Source organism: Anabrus simplex, chromosome 2 (assembly GCF_040414725.1).
Source record: "Anabrus simplex isolate iqAnaSimp1 chromosome 2, ASM4041472v1, whole genome shotgun sequence".
Lineage (NCBI taxonomy): Eukaryota > Metazoa > Arthropoda > Insecta > Orthoptera > Tettigoniidae > Anabrus > Anabrus simplex.
This window is the reverse complement of record NC_090266.1, coordinates 1,111,491,043-1,111,511,692: the sequence shown is the minus strand read 5'-3', so window position 1 is coordinate 1,111,511,692 and position 20,650 is coordinate 1,111,491,043. Positions and strand designations below refer to the sequence as shown.

Below are 20,650 nucleotides of genomic sequence, written 5' to 3'. Positions count from 1 at the left end.
TGGCATATGCAGATGATATTGATTTAACCGCAAAAACACCTAGAATATTGAGAGAAGCTTTCACAAGCCTCGAAAAAGCAGGAAGAAAGATGAATTTACAAATTAATGAAGAAACTAAGTTGTTGTTGTTGGAGTCATCAGTCCATAGACTGGTTTGATGCAGCTCTCCATGCCACACTATCCTGTGCTAACATTTTCATTTCTACGTAACTATTGCATCCTACATCTGCTTGTCATATTTATACCTCGGTCTACCCCTACCATTCTTACCACCTAACACTTCCTTCAAAAACCAACTGAACAAGTCCTGGGTGTTTTAAGATGTGTCCTATCATTCTATCCCCGCTTCTCGTCAACTTTAACCAAATCGATCTCCTCTCCCCAATTCAATTCAGTATCTCTTCATTCGTGATTCGATCTATCCATCTCACCTTCAACATTCTTCTGTAAAACCACATTTCAAAAGCTTCTATTCTCTTTCTTTCTGAGCTAGTTATCGTCCATGTTTCACTTTCATACAATGCTCCACACGAAAGTCTTCAAAAAAAATCTTTCTAATTCGGACATCAATGTTTGAAGTGAGCAAATTTCTTTTCTTAAGAAAGCTCTTCCTTGCTTGTGCTAGTCTGCATTTTATGTCCTCCTTACTTCTGCCATCGTTAGTTATTTTACTACCCAAGTAACAATATTCAACTACTTTCTTTATGACTTCATTTCCTAATCTAATATTTCCTGCATCACCTGCCTTTGTTCAACTGCACTCCATTACTTTTGTTTTGGACTTATTTACTTTCATCGTGTACTCCTTACCCAAGACTTCGTCCATACCATTCAGCACCTTCTCAAGATCTTCCGCAGTCTCAGATAAAATAACTATCATCGGCAAATCTCAAGGTTTTGATTTCCTCACCTTGGATTGTGATTCCCTTTCCAAATTCCTCTTTGATTTCCTCTACTGCCTGTTCTATGTAAACACTGAAAAGGAGGGGGGACAAACTGCAGCCTTGCCTCACTTCTTTCTGGATTGCTGCTTCTTTTTCAAAGCCCTCGATTCTTATCACTGCAGACTGATTTTTATACAGATTGTAGATAATTCTTCGTTCTCGGTATCTGATCCCAATCATCTTCAGAATCTTAAATAGCCTGGTCCAATCAACATCATCGAATGCTTTTTCTAGATCTACGAATGCCATGTACGTGGGCTTGTCCTTCTTGATTCGATCCTCTAAGATCAGACGTTAAATCAGGATTGCTTCACGTGTTCCTACATTTCTTCTAAAGTCAAATTGATCTCCTCCCAACTCAGCATCAACTTGTTTCTCCATTCTTCTGTAAATAATACTGTTAAAATTTTGCAGGCATGAAATACTAAACTAATGGTGCGGTAATTTTCACACTTGTCAGCACCGGCTTTCTTGGGAATAGATATAACAATATTCTGCCGAAAATAGGATGGGACTCCTCCTGTCTCCGACATCTTACACACTAAATGGAATAACCTTGCCATGCTGGTTTCTCCTAAGGCAGTCAGTAATTCAGAGAGAATGTCATCAATTCCAGGTGCCTTGTTCCTATTTAGGTCACTCACAGCTCTGTCAAACTCTGACCTCAAAATTGGGTCTCCCATTTCATCAGCATCAACAGACTCTTCATGTTCCAGAACCAAATTATCTACATCTTTACCTTGATACAACTGTTGGATATGCTCCTGCCATCTTTCTGCTTTGTACCGGGCGAGTTGGCCGTGCGGCTCTGAGCTTGCATCCGGGAGATAGTAGGTTCGAATCCTACTATCGGCAGCCCTTAAAATGGTTTTCCGTGGTTTCCCATTTTCACACCAGGCAAATGCTGGTGCTGTACCTTAATTAAGGCCCCGGCCGCTTCCTTCCAACTCCTAGGCCTTTCCTATCCCATCGTCGCCATAAGACCTATCTGTGTCGGTGAGACGTAAAGCTCCTAGCAAAAAAAAAAAAAAATTTCTCCTTTTCTTCTTTCCCTAGAAGTGGCTTTCCATCTGAGTTCTTAATATTCATACACCTAGATTTCCTTTCCCCAAAGGTTTACTTGATTTTCCTGTATGCAGCATCTACCTATCCCAGGACCATACAACCTTCGACATCCTTGCACTTCTCCTTCAGCCATTCTTCCTTAGCTACCTTGCACTTTCTATCCACTTGATTCTTTAATCGCCTGTATTCTTTTCTGCCCTCTTCATTTCTCGCATTCTTGTATTTTCGTCGTTCATCAATCAGGTCTAGTATCTCCCGAGTTATCCACCGATTCTTTGTTGATCTTTTCTTCCTTCCTAAATTTTCTTCAGCAATACTACTGACTTCATTCTTCATGACTATTCACTCTTCCTCTATTGTGTTTCCTTCAGCCTTATCATTTAGCCCTTGTGCAACATGTTCCTTGAAACAATCCCTCAGACTCTTTTCTTTCAACTTGTCTAGATCCCATCTTTTTGCATTCTTTCCTTTCTTCAACTTCAGATGTCATTTCATGACCAACAAGTTGTGGTCAGAGTCCACGTCTGCTCTTGGGAAAGTTTTGCAATCCAACATCTGGTTTCTGAATCTCTGCCTAATCATAAGTCTATTTGATACCTTCCAGTGTCTCCAGGTCTCATCCACGTATACAGCCATCGTTTGTGGTGTTTGAACCAAGTATTGGCAAGGACTAAATTATGATCAGTGCAGAATTCAACCAGCCGATTTCCTCTATCGTTCCTTTGTCCCAATCCAAATTCTCCTAATGTATTACCTTCTCTTCCTTGGCCTACCACTGCATTCCAGTCTCCCATCACAATTAGATTCTCATCATCTTTTACATATTGTATTAAATCTTCTATCTCTTCATATATTCTTTCGATTTCCTCATCATCCGCTGAACTAGTAGGCTTGATTTATTAGTTTCATTATTTCCCGTATTGATAGTTATCATATATCATGGAAGAGAAAAGAAAGGATCCACCTAATCAATACAAGTTTATTGTAAGTTCCTATATTACAGTGCCAGTTTCGACTCCTTTTATAAAGTCATCTTCAGCTGTACATTACCTTTACATTAGTCAAAACTGGTATGTGCCTTGCTAAGTAAAAAAGAGGGATGTAACAAGCGTTAAAATTTTAGGCATATTTCAAAGTAAAAGCCGGCTGTATACATGTAATATTGTGTCTGAGGGCCTAAAAACCATGTTGATCAACTTAAAAGATGGAAATACATAAACACATTAAAATATTCACAGTACATATTAAAATTACACATTAAAATACACATTTCATGCTAAAGTCCAGTGTGATGAGTAGGAACACATTCTTGAAATGAATTTTTTGACATCTTGCGTTTGTTTGTTTACTTAATTATCCAACATGAGAGGAAATGTCCGTGCTTGTGTTTGTATGGATTGCTTCCTTAATATTCTACTCTATATTAGGTTCATCCACTTGTATGATTACAATCATCAGTTGTTAGTGATAAATACATGTATATTCAGAGGTAGGCATGTGCAGCTGAGGTTGAAGAATGTCTTAAAAACATTAAATGCAGTTTGCTATAGTGTATAAATCTCAATTGCTTGGTGGTGGCTCTTTTCTTGTCTATAACTGCCAATAAATATCTGTAAGAAACAAAAAGTAAAGTTAGTAATTTGTGTTCTGAAAGTGCCTGCTTGTATGTGTGTTTCCGTAATAGTTACTTACTGTTGCTGAAGTGGATGAGATGCGTTCGACCTGGCTCCCTGACGTGTTCTGTGCCGTGTTCTCCTGGTGTTGGTATCCGCTGCTGTGAGGGGAATGGAGGGGTGGGTGGGGGGAGTTGCTGTTGTATGTATAGGGGCGGAGTTGGGTGTGTCGGTCGTCTGCGCTGTGGCGCATGTTGGACACTGTTTGTTGACTATTTTAAGATAGTAATTTTTTAAGGCGGGGATAACTTTGTTAAATATGGTGTTGATTTTTTCAGTTATTTCATTTATATTGTAATTAGGGTTGGTGTATTGATCCAATGATATATACAGTTCTTCTGTTATCTTTTAAATAAGTTGATCAACACAGTTTTTAGGCCCTCAGACACACTTAATATTAGATGTATACATAGCCGGCTTTTACTTTGAAATATGCCTAAAATTTTAACGCTTGTTACATCCCTCTTTTTACTTAGCAAGGCACAATACCAATTTTGACTAATGTAAAGGTAACGTACAGCTGAAGATGACTTTATAAAAGGAGTCGAAACTGGCACTGTAATATAGGAACTTACAATAAACTTGTATTGATTAGGTGGATCCTTTTTTTTCTCTTCTATGATATATGAGAACTAGTAGGCATATAGACCTGCACTATTGTGGTGGGCATTGGTTTGGTGTCTATCTTGACGACAATAATTCTTTCACTATGCTGGTCATAATAGCTTACCCGCTGCCCTATTTTCTTATTATTAAACCAACGCCTGCATTTCCTCCGTTTGATTTTGTGTTGATAATTCGGTAGTCTCCTTACGAAAAATCCTGTTCTTCCTGCCAACGTACTTCACTTATACCAACTACATCTAACTTTAGTCTATCCACCTCCCTTTTCAGATTCTGTAACCTACCACAACGATTCAAACTTCTAACATTCCACGCTCCGACTCACAGAATGTCAGTATCCATCTTCCTGATGATCGCCCCCTCTCGTGTAGTCCCCACCCGGAGATCCAAATGGGGGACTAGTTTACCTCCGGAATATTTTACCCGGGAGGAAGCCATCATCAGTACATCATTCATACAGAGGGAGCTGCATGTCCTCGGGAGTTAATTACGGCTGTAGTTTCCCGCTGCTTTCGGCCGTGTAGCAGTATCAACACAGCTAAGCCATGTCGAGTATTATTACAAGGCCGTACCAGTCAATCATCTAGACTGCTGCCCTTGCAACTACCGAAAGGCTGCTACCCCCCCCCCCCCCCCCCTTTCGATGAACGATTCCTTAGTCTGGTGTCTCAACAGATACCCATCCGATATGGTTGCACCTGCGGCTCAGCTATCTGCCTCATTGGGACACGCAAGCCTCCCCACCGTGGCTAGGTCACATGGTTCGCAGGAGAGGAAAAACTAAGTACATGCCCATAACCAAGACTGACTACCCTAGAAATCCAAAGAAATTGGCTCATATAAGTTAGATGTTGTGTGTAGCTTTACCTACCTTGGATCAGAAGTTAATTCCAAGAACAAAGTTTTTTCTGAAATCCAAAAACATATACTGTCTGCTAACAAGTGCTATCATAGCCTCAGAAAACATCTGAAGTCTAAGCTGCTGTTCAGGAAGACTAAAGTCCTAATGTATAAAGTTTTAGTAAAGCCTGTATTAACACATGGTGCTGAGACCTGGACACACTCAAAATCTGATGAAAGACACAGCTCGGTATATTTGAAAGAAGGATTTTGAGGCAAATTTTTGGACCAGTGGAGTAGGAAGAAGGGGTGAAATAGGACGTAAAGATAATTGGAATAAAGAAGGATTTTGAGGCAAATTTTTGGACCAGTGGAGTAGGAAGAAGGGGTGAAATAGGACGTAAAGATAATTGGAATAAAGAATTGGAGGAGCTCTGCACTTAACAAGAAAGAATGGGGAAAACTTCTTCAGAAGACTAAGGCCCACAAAGGGCTGTTGCGCCAGTGATGATGATGAAAATAATAAATTGACTCTATAATGGATTTGTTAAGACAGTTACGATTATAAACTTTTCACAATAAATCTGATTTTCTTTCATTGTAGCAAAAATTCCTAATGAGAAAAGAAATAGGGAACTGCCTCACTCCTTTATTTCCCTAGTATAAGTCTTTATTGGTGCCTAGGACATGTACCGGTATGACAGGCAATGGTGGATCCATTGCGGCTGAGCACTAAGCATACATACAGCTATTTTATATTCCATTCCATCAGTCTGTCAACGTGTCTTTGTAGTCAATAATTTGCATTCATAAAATCATACAAAATAAAAATGTCAAGAAGAGAATTCAAGAACTGAAGCAGTTATTTGACAAAACTCTATCCATGGCTCCAACATAAATATTACCATGGACTGTTGAGATAGTCGGCCAGATCTGTTAATCTTATATTTAGAGGGACAATTGTACCAACAAGCAGAAGAGTATTCCTCAGATTCTCAATTCCAAAGCTCGACCAATATGTATGTCAACATTCTGCTTTGAATGTGATAAAACACTTTTAAATCATCTTACTGTCTGCCTCTTTTAATATTAACCTGATACAAAGATTTTAAAACAGAAAAGGCAAATAACAGCCTATGTCGGAATTTTTAAAACTATTGTTTGTAACAGCACCGTGAAACCTGGTACATAAGTTTAAATAATGAGGAATAGGATCTTATCTGTATAATAATATCCACAGCCTGTTTCCAGTCGTGCGACCAGGTCAGGAATGGAATGAATGAAGCCCCCATCTAGCTGAGAGGTTAGGAACTGTGCTGGTTGCCAAAGCATGTCGGGGCAATGATATAGGCTGGTCAAAACTAATCAGCAGGAGGCAGCTTCAGAGGGGGCCTAAAACACAAAACTCAATGAATCTCCCATTTTTTCTCTAAATGCAGACAGGTCTTACAGCAACAATAGATGTATCTCTTACGGTTTGTTTTAGAGGAAAATTGCTCGTGACGAAATTTATTTATCGAGCAAGTTAAGGTGAAAACACACTACTGTCTCTTCACATGAGTTTGCACGTATCGTGACGCAATTGAACCTGTCAAGGAAGATCTGCTATGCCTTTTCCACACTGTACGAAATGTAGTGATCACACTACACTCATGTCACGGCTGTTCACGTCGGCTGTCGTCAGTGTGACGTAGAATCTGGTGACAGCACTCCTCACGTGAAGCACAATTTTCTGCTCTAGCACATATCTGGTGATGTGAGGTGTGAATAGAAGTCATTTCTCTTAGCGATATGGAAGAAATGTTGATTGAATTGGTGCGGGCGCATGATAATCTGTATGATATATACAGGTTAACCATACAAACTGGCAAATGCGGCACGAGGCTTGGGACGAAATAGGAAAGGAAATAAAGATCACATGTGAGCACTAAAATGTACCGATTTTAATAGGCATTCAGTTGTAGAAAACAGACCTCACTTGTACTTATGATTATCGCAGTAATAATAATAACTAAAATACAATACAAATTACAAATTATACTGTTGATTTTTTTTATTTTTACAATTTCCTTTACTTCACACTGACACAGACAGGTCTTATGGCAACGATGGGATAGGAAAGGCTTAGGAGTGGAAAGTAAGCAACCGTGGCCTTGATTAAGGTACAGCCCCAGCATTTGCCTGGTGTGAAAATGGGAAACCACGGAAAACCATCTTCATGGCTGCCGACAGTGGGGTTCAAACCCACCATCTCCCTAACCGCACGACCAACTCGCCCGGTTCCTGCTGAATTAGATGTCTGTGAATAAATGTTTATTGTCCGATCTATTCACTACCACACAGTTCTTTTCTTTTTTGTTCAATTTATTCTTCCACAACGAACGATTTGTAATTGCCATGGCACGGAGCCTTCAAGCGATATTGAACTAATTTTTTGAAATTTTCTCATATCTGAAAAGCCTCATATGTAGGATTCCTCCAGATCAGTTGCAAATTCAATTTCATCCCTGATGAGAGTATGTAGGTAGCTGAATTCATCTTTGTTCAGCTTGAAGTACATGCAAAATCTTTCTGGATGCCCATTTAGCTCCATTGCTAAATTGTGGTATTCACCCTTTTCTTCCCTCCACAATTTAGTTTCATGTACCCATTGTCATTTGCGACATACAGTACTCATGGCGACAGAACCAGCACAGGCAATTAAAATATCATCAGAATCCAATGAACTGGATGTACTATCGTAGATTGCCATCTGTGAATGTGAGGACAGTGTTTCCCGTCTTCACGCAACATGCAATGACATCATCCTCCCCTCCACGTTGACTCAGCTCACCGAGAGTTCCCGTGAAGTGACAGTAGTGTGTTTCCACTTTTAGCTGTGCGGTTAAGGTCATGCAGCTGTGTGTTTGCATTTGGGAGATAGTGGGTTTGAACCCCACTGTACGCAGCCCTAAAGACAGTTTTCCTTGGTTTCCCATTTTCACACCAGGCAAATGCTGGGGCTGTACCTTAATTAAGGCCACGGCAGCTTCCTTCCCATTCCTAGGCCTTTCCCATCCCATCGTCGCCGTAAGACCTATCTGTGTCTGTGCGACATAGAACAAATAGCAAAAAAAAGTCTTTCACAAACATTAAATTCATTTTAAAAACAGTAGTACTATGTTCACAAAAACCTCAAAATGCACAGGAAAAATCTAATTTTTACCCTAATTTTTTAGAAACTCCACTAAGTGTCATAATCTGAGCCTTAAGCGTTCTCAGAGGTACAAGTTACGCAAGACTCAGAATTTTTAAAACAGTATTACTATGTTCATAAAAACCTCAAAATGGACGGGAAAGATCTAAACACCACAATGTGTCATAATCTGAACCTTAAGCATTTCCAAAGGTACAAGTTATGCAAAACTCAGAGAATGCCTTCTGAATAAAAGGAATGAAAAAAATCATTATAGTCCTTAGAGCAATGTTAAGTTGTATGGGATATAATCGTTGTTACTGGTATTGGATGTTCTATTTATACAGGCTAATGTTAGTTAAAGATCTATCCATTCAGTATGCCGTTAAATTTTCTGCAAAATGTCCCTATCCAATGACCCCAGCTGCTATACCTGTACTTGCTTATGCAATTGCCATCATGCTGTGGCATCAGAACCACGGTTGTCCTTGTGGCCATGATCATTAACACATCAAGTTTTATAATCCGACACTGTTAAGACAGTCCTGTTGGTGGAAAAAATAATTCACCCTTAGAATGTTGGCAGCAGGTATGGAGACAAATTGTGTGCCAAAATCCTGGATTCAATTCCAAACCTCTCCACACTGTTCATATGTTGATTGTGACTCATCCGTCGGATGACGATGTTAAACTCTGAGCAAACCCCTTGGCGTTATTCGACGGAAGTAGGCTATGTGATGACATCGGGTTTCACCCTCTCCCTACATCATCATCTCCCACCCAAAACCACAGGTCAACCATGGGCATCAAATGGAAAGACCTGCGCCAGACGAGCCGACCATGTTCTTGGACACTTCCGCTACGAAAAGTCATATGCTAAATAAAATACCAAAACTAATATTCCCAAAACATATATACCCATTCAATAATCTCCACGTTAGTATATTATTTCCCAGAAGATTCAGGTTTTAAAGGTGTAAGTTCAGCATAAGTTGACACTCATGGTGTGAGAAATCACTGATTATGTACCTTGGAAATCATTCCTATGATGGCAGTGGGAATTGAGGTAACATACCAAGAACCATCTGAATAAAATTAAGACCTCTACCTTCCAGGATCTGACATGAGACATGCAGTACTAGGGTTGCTCGGTTGAAACAGAGACTGGTGCGTAGATATCGCACAACAAATATATCACAATGGCAGTAAACTGATGATAATTTGAAGGATTCCACAGAGAGTCCCACCATTCAGGCACCTATCCCAGTGCTGACGACAAGTTTCTCTATACGAGGGACGGTGAACCTATATCACGAATCCCCTGATACGCGAAAATGATATATTGTGAATATCTTGTGCATTGTTGCACATGCAATAAATATATAATCTAGATTCTAGTTCCTGACAAATGTGCACAATAGCAACAATGACAGGTTCTGAAGTCAATTGTGGTAACAGTGAGAGGTGCAGATGGCAGAGGTCCAATAATACTGCCCAGCATGACCCCGCCTCTTAGTCATTACAGGATCAGATAATACTTCACCTACTCTAAACCTCAGAGTTCTATTTTCCAGAAATGTAGCCATCCATTCACCTGCCCTTTTGTCCAGTCCATCAGTATTTTAATCAGCAGTCTCCCATGACTTCCTCTTATCAAAAACCTTGGATAGGTCAATAAGGAAGAAGTCCATCTGACCTCCTGAATCTAAAATATCTACTATATATCTTGCTGGAATCCTACAAGTTGAGCTCACTGAAATAACCTTTCTGAAACTCAAACTGCTTTCGACCAAATCAGTTAGTAATTTTGTACACGTAATCAGAAAGAATGCTTTCCCAGAGCTTATATGCAACACACGTCAAGTTTGACAGGCCCGTAAGTATCTGCTTTACGTTTATCAACTGGGACTACTATAGCAACTCTCCATTCATTTTGTATAGCCCCTTCATACAAATAGTAATCAAATAAATATTTCAGATATGGCACCATATCCCAAACCCATTGCCTTCAGTGGTGGTGATTATTGTTTTCAGAGAAAGTACAACTAGGCGACCATCTTATAGTGTATACCCAGAAATCTAATCCATCTTCTAGCTTTCGACTTTTGTATCATTTTATAAATATCCTTTATCATAGGTAAATTTCAGTATACCGGGCGAGTTAGCCATGCGGTTAGGGACGCGCAGCTGTGAGCTTGCATTCGGGAGATAGTGGGTTCGAACCCCACTGTTGGCAGCCCTGAAGATGGTTTTCCGTGGTTTCCCATTTTCACATCAGGCAAATGCTGGGGATGTACCTTAAGGCCATGGCTGCTTCCTTGCAACTCCTAGCAATTTCCTATCCCATCGTCGCCATAAGACCTATCTGTGTTGGTGCGACGTAAAGCCACTAGCAAAAAAAAAAATCAATCTGTAATTTGCCAGTATCAGTAACCTCCTCTACCTGGAAGTGTAAGATCTTATATCCAACAATCTTTACATACTGCTGACCTCTGCCTTCTGTAAGTCCTCACATACACACTGCCCTTGTTCTTTAACAATCCCTGGAATGTCCTTCCTGGAACTTCTTTCTGCCTTGAAGTACCTATACATACACTTTCATTTTTTCCAAAAATTCATATATGTGCCTATTATGTTTGCCATTCTGTTATTCTTAGCTGACTTACTTCCTGAATTCACTTCCCTAATAAGTTCCTTCAGTCTCTCCTTGCCTCCACAACCATTCTTAATTCTGTTTCTTTCCAACCTGCACTTCCTTCTTAATTTCCTTATTTCTCTGTTATAATACAGTGGGTATTTCCCACTCCTTATCACCTTTAACCCGGGAGAGGGCGCGCCACAGAGAAAACCTCTGCACTTTTCTTATTTTGTTTGTACGAGAATGTGACTTTGCCCAAGTTGCATTTGTGCTTGTCTTATTGTTCTCGGGGATTTTGGAAACCAATTGTCAAGGTTAGTTTATTTCTATCTCTAAGGCCCGGTTTCACAGTTTGAGTTTAAGCCGAAGCTTTAGTAAGCCACGCACGCCGCTTAAGCAAGGCTTACTCTTTGGCTTAAACACTACGAGTTTCACAGTAGGGGGACCATGTGCAGCTTTACTAAGCTGAACATCTCCGAAGTTGGTAATGCTTGCGCATGCGCAATGATTCAGTTCTCATCTTTGTTTACATCCGTACTAGAGTATTCTAAGTTCCTTGACATCCGTAGCCTATGATTGATTGACTTGTAGGTTATACATCGTTTATCAGCCAAGATAATTTAGAAGAATGAACGGAAAATGTGATTCCAATAATAGTAACAAAAATAAAGTTTAAAAAAAGGTCACTCGCCCGTCCTGCTGACACGTACTACCACTACAGCCTAAAATGGCCATAACTTCTGAACCATTCATGCAAATAATGTCCTGACAAGGTTATTGTAATCCTTATAAAATACTGGAGGAGGTCAAAAATTTATTTCGATGAGGAATTCGAGGATAATATCGAAATATTTATTTAATGTTAAGGAGTTATATTTTTTACCGCTGAGTATAGCATAAAATCGCTTCTAGAGGGCAAACGGTTGGAAATAGGTATATACCATCGCGAACTTTTTTGTAGAGGTTTCTGTGCTCTACAATTCGTACACTTACACTTGGGGTCTATCGTTGATGGTTCACGCAGCGTAAGCCAAGAAAGCAAGTGACCGACCGACATTTTTGTCTCTTTTACTGTATATCGGAACACGGAAACTGTATTATTTCACGAGCCTCGAAATATATTCAGAAATATAAGTTATTTAATCTTAATGTTATTGGTTTTACGTCCCACTAACTATGAATTTGAGCACCTTCACCACAGGACTGAGACAGGATCGAACCTGCCAAGTTGGGCTATAAGAAGGCCAGCGCTCTACCATCCGAACTGAATCCTTAGCTTAAACCTCAGTTTCATACAGCTTAAGCCAGTCACAGATAAGCTCGGCTTACCACTTGCACTCCCCACTATGAAACTCGTCCAGAGTTTAAGCTCCCGCTTAAGCCCGATCCGTGGCTTAAGCGTATACTGTGAAACTGGGCCTAACTCTGTTGCTGTGGCGATTGTTACTGTTAGGAATTGTCATCGTTGCAGAAGTATTCGCCACGCGCGACTCTTGCTGACACGTACATTGTTGTGTTTCCGTCTGAGTGTGACTGTGTTTGATTCACTCGTTGTGCTATATCTTTCACTATCATGATGGATATCAACGAGGAGGAAAGGATTAATAAACTACTTATGAGTGTGGAAAAAGAATTTGATCGGAATAACTCACTTTTACGGGCGTAGATTTCGGCTCGACGGCTTCATTTTGATGGAAGTGAATATGAACCTGATGAAGATACTGAACTGACTGTAGATTCAGAAAAAGAATGTGTAGCAAAAGAAGATAAAGTTGAAGAAAGTGCTTATGAGACGGATAGTGAAGTGTCAATAGACTCGGAATATGCAGAGAATAGTCCACCGCATACCAGTGAAGCTACCCCACAATACACTAGCAAAGACGGCGATACTGTTTGGAATATTCATTGTGCTAAGAAACGTGGTCGTACTAGGAAACGAAATATTGTAATTCATTTACCGGGCCCTAACGGGGAGGCTAGGAATATTCAAACCCCTTTACAAGCGTGGGAGTTATTTTTTCCGAATAACGTATTGGACAACATAGTAACTTACTTGAGAAGAAACGTCATAAGTTTCAAAGGCACCGTGATCCGAGAGAGACTAATCTTGCAAAAATTAAAGCCATGACTGGACTTCTGTATCTGGCTGGAGTACATAAGGCAAAGCACCTCAACCTTTCTGATTTATGGTGCACAGATGGAACTGGAATCGAGCTGTTTCGAACTACAATGCCCATGAAGAGATTTAAGCTGTTGTTACAAGCTCTGAGGTTCGATGATATAAATACGAGGACTGACAGAATCATGATTGACAAGCTCACTTATATCAGGGAATTATTTGAAGGCTTTGTCACTCGATGTAAAATGAACTACAGTCCAAGTGAATATACAACCATTGATGAGATGCTCGAAGCATTCAGAGGAAGATGCAGTTTCAGGCAGTTCATTCCTAACAAACCGTCCAGATACGGAATTAAAGTGTTCTCTTTAGCGGATGCAAGAACATATTATACAGTAAATATGGAGGCATATGCTGGAAAGCAACACGAAGGACCATATAAGGTGGACAATAGCCCTGCAAGTGTTGTTCAGAGGCTTATTCCCCCGATATCTCAAACTGGATGAAATGTAACCATGGACAATTGGTACACATCGATACCACTTGTTTCTAAACTTCTCAATGAACACAAACTCACAGTGGTTGGAACGCTAATGAAGAACAAAAGAGAAACCCCTCCGCTATTTCTACAGGCTTCCTCAAGACCAACAAATTCCAGCATATTCGGTTTCGGCAAGGACTGCACCCTACTATCGTACCAGCCAAAAAAAATAAAGTGGTCTTGTTGGTATCGTCTATGCATGACGACGATTCAATTGACGAGAGCTCTGGTGATGCAAATAAGGCGGAAATGCTGACTTTCTACAACCTAACAAAAGGTGGGGTTGATGTGGTAGAGAGTATGAAAATTGAGCATTCAGTGTCAAGAGTCACTAACCGCTGGCCAATTACCCTATTCTACATGCTCCTGAATATGGCAGGAATAAACAGTTTTGTGGTATATCAAGCTAACCACAGAGCTTCCAGCCGCCGTGCTTTCTTGAAGACTATATCAATACATTTGTGCAGGGAATACATGGTTCAGCGTTCCACACTGCAGTGCATTCCCAGGGACATAAAGATGCGCCTGAGAAGTATTCGTGGTTTGGAGCCCGAGGTACCAACACAACACCAGGAAACAGAAGAACCAGGTTGGTGTGCTTTTCGCAACCGCAAAAAGAACCGAAAGTCTAAGAAGAAATGCATTCAGTGCTCACGGTTTGTATGACCGGAACATTCAACACAGTCGTGTATAGAATGTTCTTTTTTTTCCCCGACCACCTGAAAACATTGTTTTTCATGAAATCTCACCTGTCAACCTACGGCCTCAGTCCACTCACATTTTTTAATATACTACTGAAATATAGATTCAAAAAGTATTTTATACCCTAATAAGTCAAGCTATTTCAGTAAGATTTAAACAAGATACATGCCATGCAAGTTTCTTACTTGATTCTAAAAATCCGACCAATTTATGATGGCTCTCTGATTATAATCCATGAGGAACAATTTTTTTTTTTTTGCTAGTTGCTTTACGTCGCACCGACACAGATAGGTCTTATGGCGACGATGGGACAGGGAAAGGCTAGGTGTGGGAAGGAAGCGGCCGTGGCCTTAATTAAGGTAGGCCTACAGCCCCAGCATTTGCCTGGTGTGAAAATGGGAAACCACGGAAAACCATCTTCAGGGCTGCCGACAGTGGGGTTCGAACCTACTATCTCCCGAATACTGGATACTGGCTGCACTTAAGCAACTGCAGCCATCGAGCTCGGTAAACTTTTTTCTTTTTTTTTTTTTTTTTTACAAACATCGGACAATAAATGGTCTTCCCTTTTATACTGTATAGTAATACTCTGAAAAATTAGCTAATAAGGTATATATGCTAAAATCTCTCATGATAGAACGTTCAAAAAAAGATTTTATATATTGCTCCAAGGTCAGTAGTCTAATTTTAATCAGCTGTTTAGACAGTCAAGAAGATTTTACACAAACTTGTTGGCTACAGTAATTCTATACACAATTACAGCATTTAACATTACCAGGTGATAGAAATGCATAGAGCTGTATATGAATAATTTTACCTCTTTTTCTACAACTTTATGATATATATATAGGAGATATTTGTGCAGTCAAATGTTTTATGCTGTGACGCAATTATAAATTGCTAGGTATTTGAGAAGGTTTATCTGTGTACATACATACGTAATTTACTCAATGTCCTTGTTTGCTTAACCCTAGGCTGATGATGGCATAAAAAATGTTGAAACCGGTACCTAAAAATTGACAATAAAAATGTGACATTTTAATTACATCACATTTTAAGTAGTATTGAACGGGTGGAGAATCTTACTCTTTATCTTTGAATGTAAATCTTTTTTCAATACGGACCAATTATGAAGTTTTTGACGTTAAATATGGCATTGAGCTCATATGGAACAACCTGACAACTAGAAACCTCTCGACCCCTGAGTGTGTGAAAGCAAGATACCTAAAGAGAACTTTGGGAATATCAAAATATGCTCCTGCTATACTCAAAATTACACTTTTTAAAAAATCTGAGATGAAATCGCCCTTGTAAAACTGGTCTAGCTCTGAATCCACTGTTCATAATAATCTTGCAGACGATTCAAAGTGATAATTGAGGTAGTGATTAATCTAAATTGAATAGTAAAGGTGAACCATGTACTCCACCCACCTTTAGATGTGACTTGTGTGGCCGCATGTTTCATGCAAAGACTGGCTTGATCAGTCATCAGCGACATCTCCACAGAGCCAACAGACTTTAAGAGGAACTGCAGGAGAAAAACGTATTCTCGGAAACGTTCCAGAAACGAGTAGCGGCCGACGATAGTAGAGGGGACTCCTTAAGGTTAAAATTAAGGTTGCATTAAAAAATATGGATCTTGTAAACCGCTCTGGAAAATGTTGCAGTATGCGGTATTCTATTTGAGAGTCTGGAAGAAGAAAAACCGAGAAAATAAAGTGAAAATATGATGAGGGCCTAAAGTGTAAAGAGGAAGGGATAGTAAACACATTCACCCCCCTTTTTATTTCTCACAGCTGATGCCCTTGAAGACTGGCCCCGTGGTGTAGGGGTAGCGCGCCTGCCTCTTACCAGGAGGCCCGGGTTAGATTCCCGGCCAGGTCAGGGATTTTTACCTACAACTGAGGGCTGGTTTGAGGTCCACTCAGCCTACGTGATTAGAATTGAGGACCTATATGATGATGAGATAGGGGCCCTGGTCTAGAAAGCCAAGAATAACGGCCAAGAGGATTCATCGTGCTGACCACATTCCAAAAATAATGAATCAGCAATCTATAAGAAACTCATATTGGAGGGAACGTGTCTTATCAGAAATCAAAGCCATAATCGACAATGGATTGATATTGGAAGTGACGAACCTTATCGAAAATCGAATGCGGAGAAATAGCGAATAAAAGTACACGAGGAACTTGTAATTCATATTCCAAACACTAGACCTCATAGAATGCGCTGCTGTTATCCCTGTATCACTGGCGGCTTCTAACCTGGGGTCTTACGCTCCCAAACCCCCTTTGCGGTTATGTAGACTAAAGGTATCTACGAAATGTCGCTAATATTTCTCCCAAATGGAACATAATAATTGCTTTTACACAAATAAAGTGAAAAATCTGCAGTAAATTAAGGAATACCGTTGTTACTAGAGAAATATGTATACGTACTTATGGGCTGTAGGTCCAGGGCTAGCACCGACGAATGTGGGTGCTATGTCTGAATTCTCATTATCTTTGTCCATATGACTAGCGCAGGTAATTCAAAAAAGGAAAATAGCATGATCCCTGGATCAATAAATATATAATTTAATGAATGAGTTAGGGCACAAAACGAATGAGCAACATGAAGAAAATGACACCTAATTAATTCAAACACCTTCAGTGAGCAAAGACATCACACACGAAAGTGTTAGACAAAAACACACATTAGAAAAGGCTGCAGTGTAGCAGAAAAAATAGTTGTAAGGTAGTAGAGTATGTCTCCATATTATTCTCTGCAAGTAAATATATCGTACTATTTCTTAATTTACTGTAGATTTTACACTTTGAGTAAAATTAATTATTATCTTCCATTTGGGACAAATATTACAGTGACATTTCGTAGATACCTTTCGTCTATATAACCCCCCTTTGCTTGTCCCTATTTCACAGGTCTTGTCCAGGTCCTATCCTAACCATCAACATGGCAAGAACCAGTCCAGACCAATCGTGTTTCCACATGAAACTAGAGGCCTAGGGCCACTTCACGGCTTCTAACCTTGAGGACCCCCTTTGCTTATCCCTATATCACTGGTCTTGTCCAGGTCCTATAACTCCTCACCAATCGTGTAACAATAATCACCACCACGAGCTATCAAAGGACCACTCACTTAGTTCCTAAGTACACAGGTTGGCAGCTCTGAGCACTGCTTGACAACATCGTGCCTGAGAAGAGCGCGAGCGTATAAAGAAATGACAGTCATTACGCATGTGTTAAAGTCCTGTCGACCGGGCTGAAGTAATGATTTTAATTCATTAATAAACTTAATATTAAGTTTCATTATCAGTCTACATCATACATACAGTGCCAACGGCCGTGTTGAAACACCAGATCCCGTGAGATCTCCGAAGTTAAGCAACATTGGGCATAGTCAGGAGTTGGATGGGTTGCCACGCACTGTTGGTGGGGGGTAAGGGAATGGAGGAGTGGAAAGGAACTGGCCACCCTACCGCACGTAAACTCCGGCTCAGGAACACCTCTGCGGAGGTTCGGACCTGCCTTCCGGCAGAATAACCCTTACCTACCTATCATACATACAGTATCCCTCAAAAAGAATGCATAAAATACATGAGAAAATAAATTACCTGTTTCAAAAATGACCTTCATCGTCCAGCATTGTAACCAGGAAAGAGTTTCAGAAGAACATCTGCCAGGCATCTGTTTATCTCCATTTGAAATTTTTCTCCTAATTCACATCTGCAATATGGACAAGTATACACTTCAGCTTTAAAAGCTCTCTTCAGACACGGCCTACAAAAATTATGACCACAACCAGTTGTAACAGGCTCAAGGACAAGTTCCTGACAACATATGCACATAAATGTTTCACTAACTATGGACAGAAATTTCTGCTTCCCATTACTGAGAGAATCTTTACATGTATTCCAAAGCTTGTTATTAGATACATCATTTTGAATTAGATCCCGGATGCCAGAGTCAAGTTCATAAGCTACTGCTTTTTTTTTCTTTGAACTAGATGGTGATGCACCCAAGTCTTCCGATTGCCTTTTGATCCCTTTTTCAACTGCAACATCCTGATTCTCTTTACTTGCCATGACTTCTAAATAACCCTCAGGATATATCATCGTCAGCCCAAGACTCTCCATGTGTTTCTTCCCTTCCTCTGTCCATGGAGCTGGTGTAGGATCATCTCTTCGAAGCACATACCGCCAAACAACATAGCCAGACTTTCCCTTCTGGGGATAATACTTAACTACTTTATAAATTCCATCATATCTATTACCTTCGTCAGGAGCATATTTAGAATGCTTAGCCAATTTGTAATTTCTAACAACTCGAATAGGCTTTCCACTTTTCCAGTCTTCTGCTTTATTCCCAGCGACATTGATAGGAGCATTACAGTTCAAAGCCAAAGCCTTGTTCATACGAGTTAATGTCTGATCACAACTTTGTTCTGCAGTCCGTTTATTACCGGACAGATCTCTACCACCCGAGCCTGTGTATACAAAACTTTCACCATCATCAATATCATCCTCATAACCCCCACTAAGAACAAGACTGTATGCTCCCTCAGAATCCCTACCATGAATGCCAGCAACATGAGGTCTATGCACACCTGATTCAGATACCTGCAGTCGAAACTTCCAGGTTGTCCCCACTTCTACACCTGGAATAGGTCCAAAATGATTAGGAGGTACTAAGGTGCACACTGTTGTACGTCCAACACATGCCATGCCCTTTCCCCAATCACGGTTACCCTTTGATTGTTTTGATGCCATTTTAGCCTTCTTTTTACTTTCTTTCAACTTTTCTCCTGCCTTAACTATTTCATTCTCATCATTCTTGCATGAAGGACAATACCACTCATTGACATCCGGAATAGCCTGCAAAGGAGGGTTTAAACATTTTAAGTGGTATGCCATATCACATTCATCACACAATATTTGAGACTCAGGTTCATCCTTCAGTCCACACACATGACAACCGCAGTCTTTACACCTAATGCTTGGTTTATTCTTACACCGAGGGCAAACTGATTCACTCTCACAAACAGGAGATTCCTTAACCACAACAGGGCACGTCTCTTCCTTTATAACATTCATAGTCACTGAATGAACACTTTCAATCTTAAGCACAGTAGTGAATTTCAATTCAACATTCCTTAAAGGAATGCGATCTTTTCCAATAAACAATGTACCCCACATTCGTCTATCATCTTTACTTTCCTCTAAACGATCAATACAGTAGTCATACCAATAACCTTTTTCATTAGGCATTTCAATGTTGTAATTCACCAAAACTGTATCCCCAACAGAAAGTTCAGAAAATTTGTATTGATATTTTGATACAGGTCTGATATGATCCAGAGTATTCCTAACATTACCTCCATCAATTCTCACACAGTAAATTAACTCACCACCTAAACTAACTTCAGATTTTATTCCATTTTCATCTGACCCTTCATTTTTTCCATCTTTTCCTTCTTCCAGTATACCCTCTATAACGCCTTCAAACCACGCACCGTACGCACAGTCAAGTGCATCGACATTATCCCCAACTTTAAAATATTTGCTCGTTTTAACATCACCTTTTGCACTATACGCAGTTTTCTCTTGTTCACTCGTAGAAGGTGGCTTAGTACCTTTGATCATCAACTGAACGACATCATTCAAGTTAATATTATAATCGAATAATTTGTAACCATTCTCCAGCTGTTTTCCACGATAAAATAGTCTTTGATTTACTGGTTCTACGTTAAGAGCTTCTTGAATCTTCGCTCTGAATTCATCAACAGTTGTAAGTTTCGACACGGTGACAAAGATACTGGTTTTGCAGTCAATAGTTCGAACTTGCACGTACATCTCGACGGTAGTCTGTCGCAGAAAATTTAACAAAATACAATACGCACAACGAATCACACTAAAGTATTTAAAACAAAAACTTCGTACACATAACACGCAAAAATCAACTTCGGAATACTCCTCTCTGACTATAATACATTAACCAAGAGTAATGAATTTTCGCGGCAAAATCATAAGCAAGTTGTTGTTGTTGTTGTTGCTGTTGTTCTTGAAGCTGATGTGGGCTCGTTATTTCACCCAGACACAATACTTTATTATATTTGTACTAGTTCGACACTCGCAAACAATTCCGATAAAGTAGGACACTAATGCAGTTCGCAATGTTCTCTGATTGAGAAGTACTTGAAGATTGAGTAAAATAGATCGTGCAGTGGACGCACAAAATGGTTTCAAAGTACTTGAAATAGTTCATTAGAAGACGTAGCACCTAGACAAAGGAGAGTGATTAAATTATGTATACAATACTAGGAGATATAG

The 20,650-nt window shown here is 39.9% G+C and overlaps 1 protein-coding gene across 1 annotated transcript in view; it reads right to left on the bottom strand.

Moving 5' to 3' along the window:
* The window catches only part of LOC136864726 (E3 ubiquitin-protein ligase UHRF1), an 85,153-nt gene extending 64,835 nt beyond the window's left edge, over positions 1-20,318 (bottom strand). The window contains exon 1 of the mRNA XM_067142068.2: positions 17,936-20,318. Within this exon, the coding sequence (XP_066998169.2) occupies positions 17,954-20,173 (2,220 nt within the window). The 5' untranslated portion in view covers positions 20,174-20,318 and the 3' untranslated portion in view covers positions 17,936-17,953. The remainder of the gene's footprint in view (positions 1-17,935) is intronic.
* Positions 20,319-20,650: the final 332 nt, after the last annotated feature.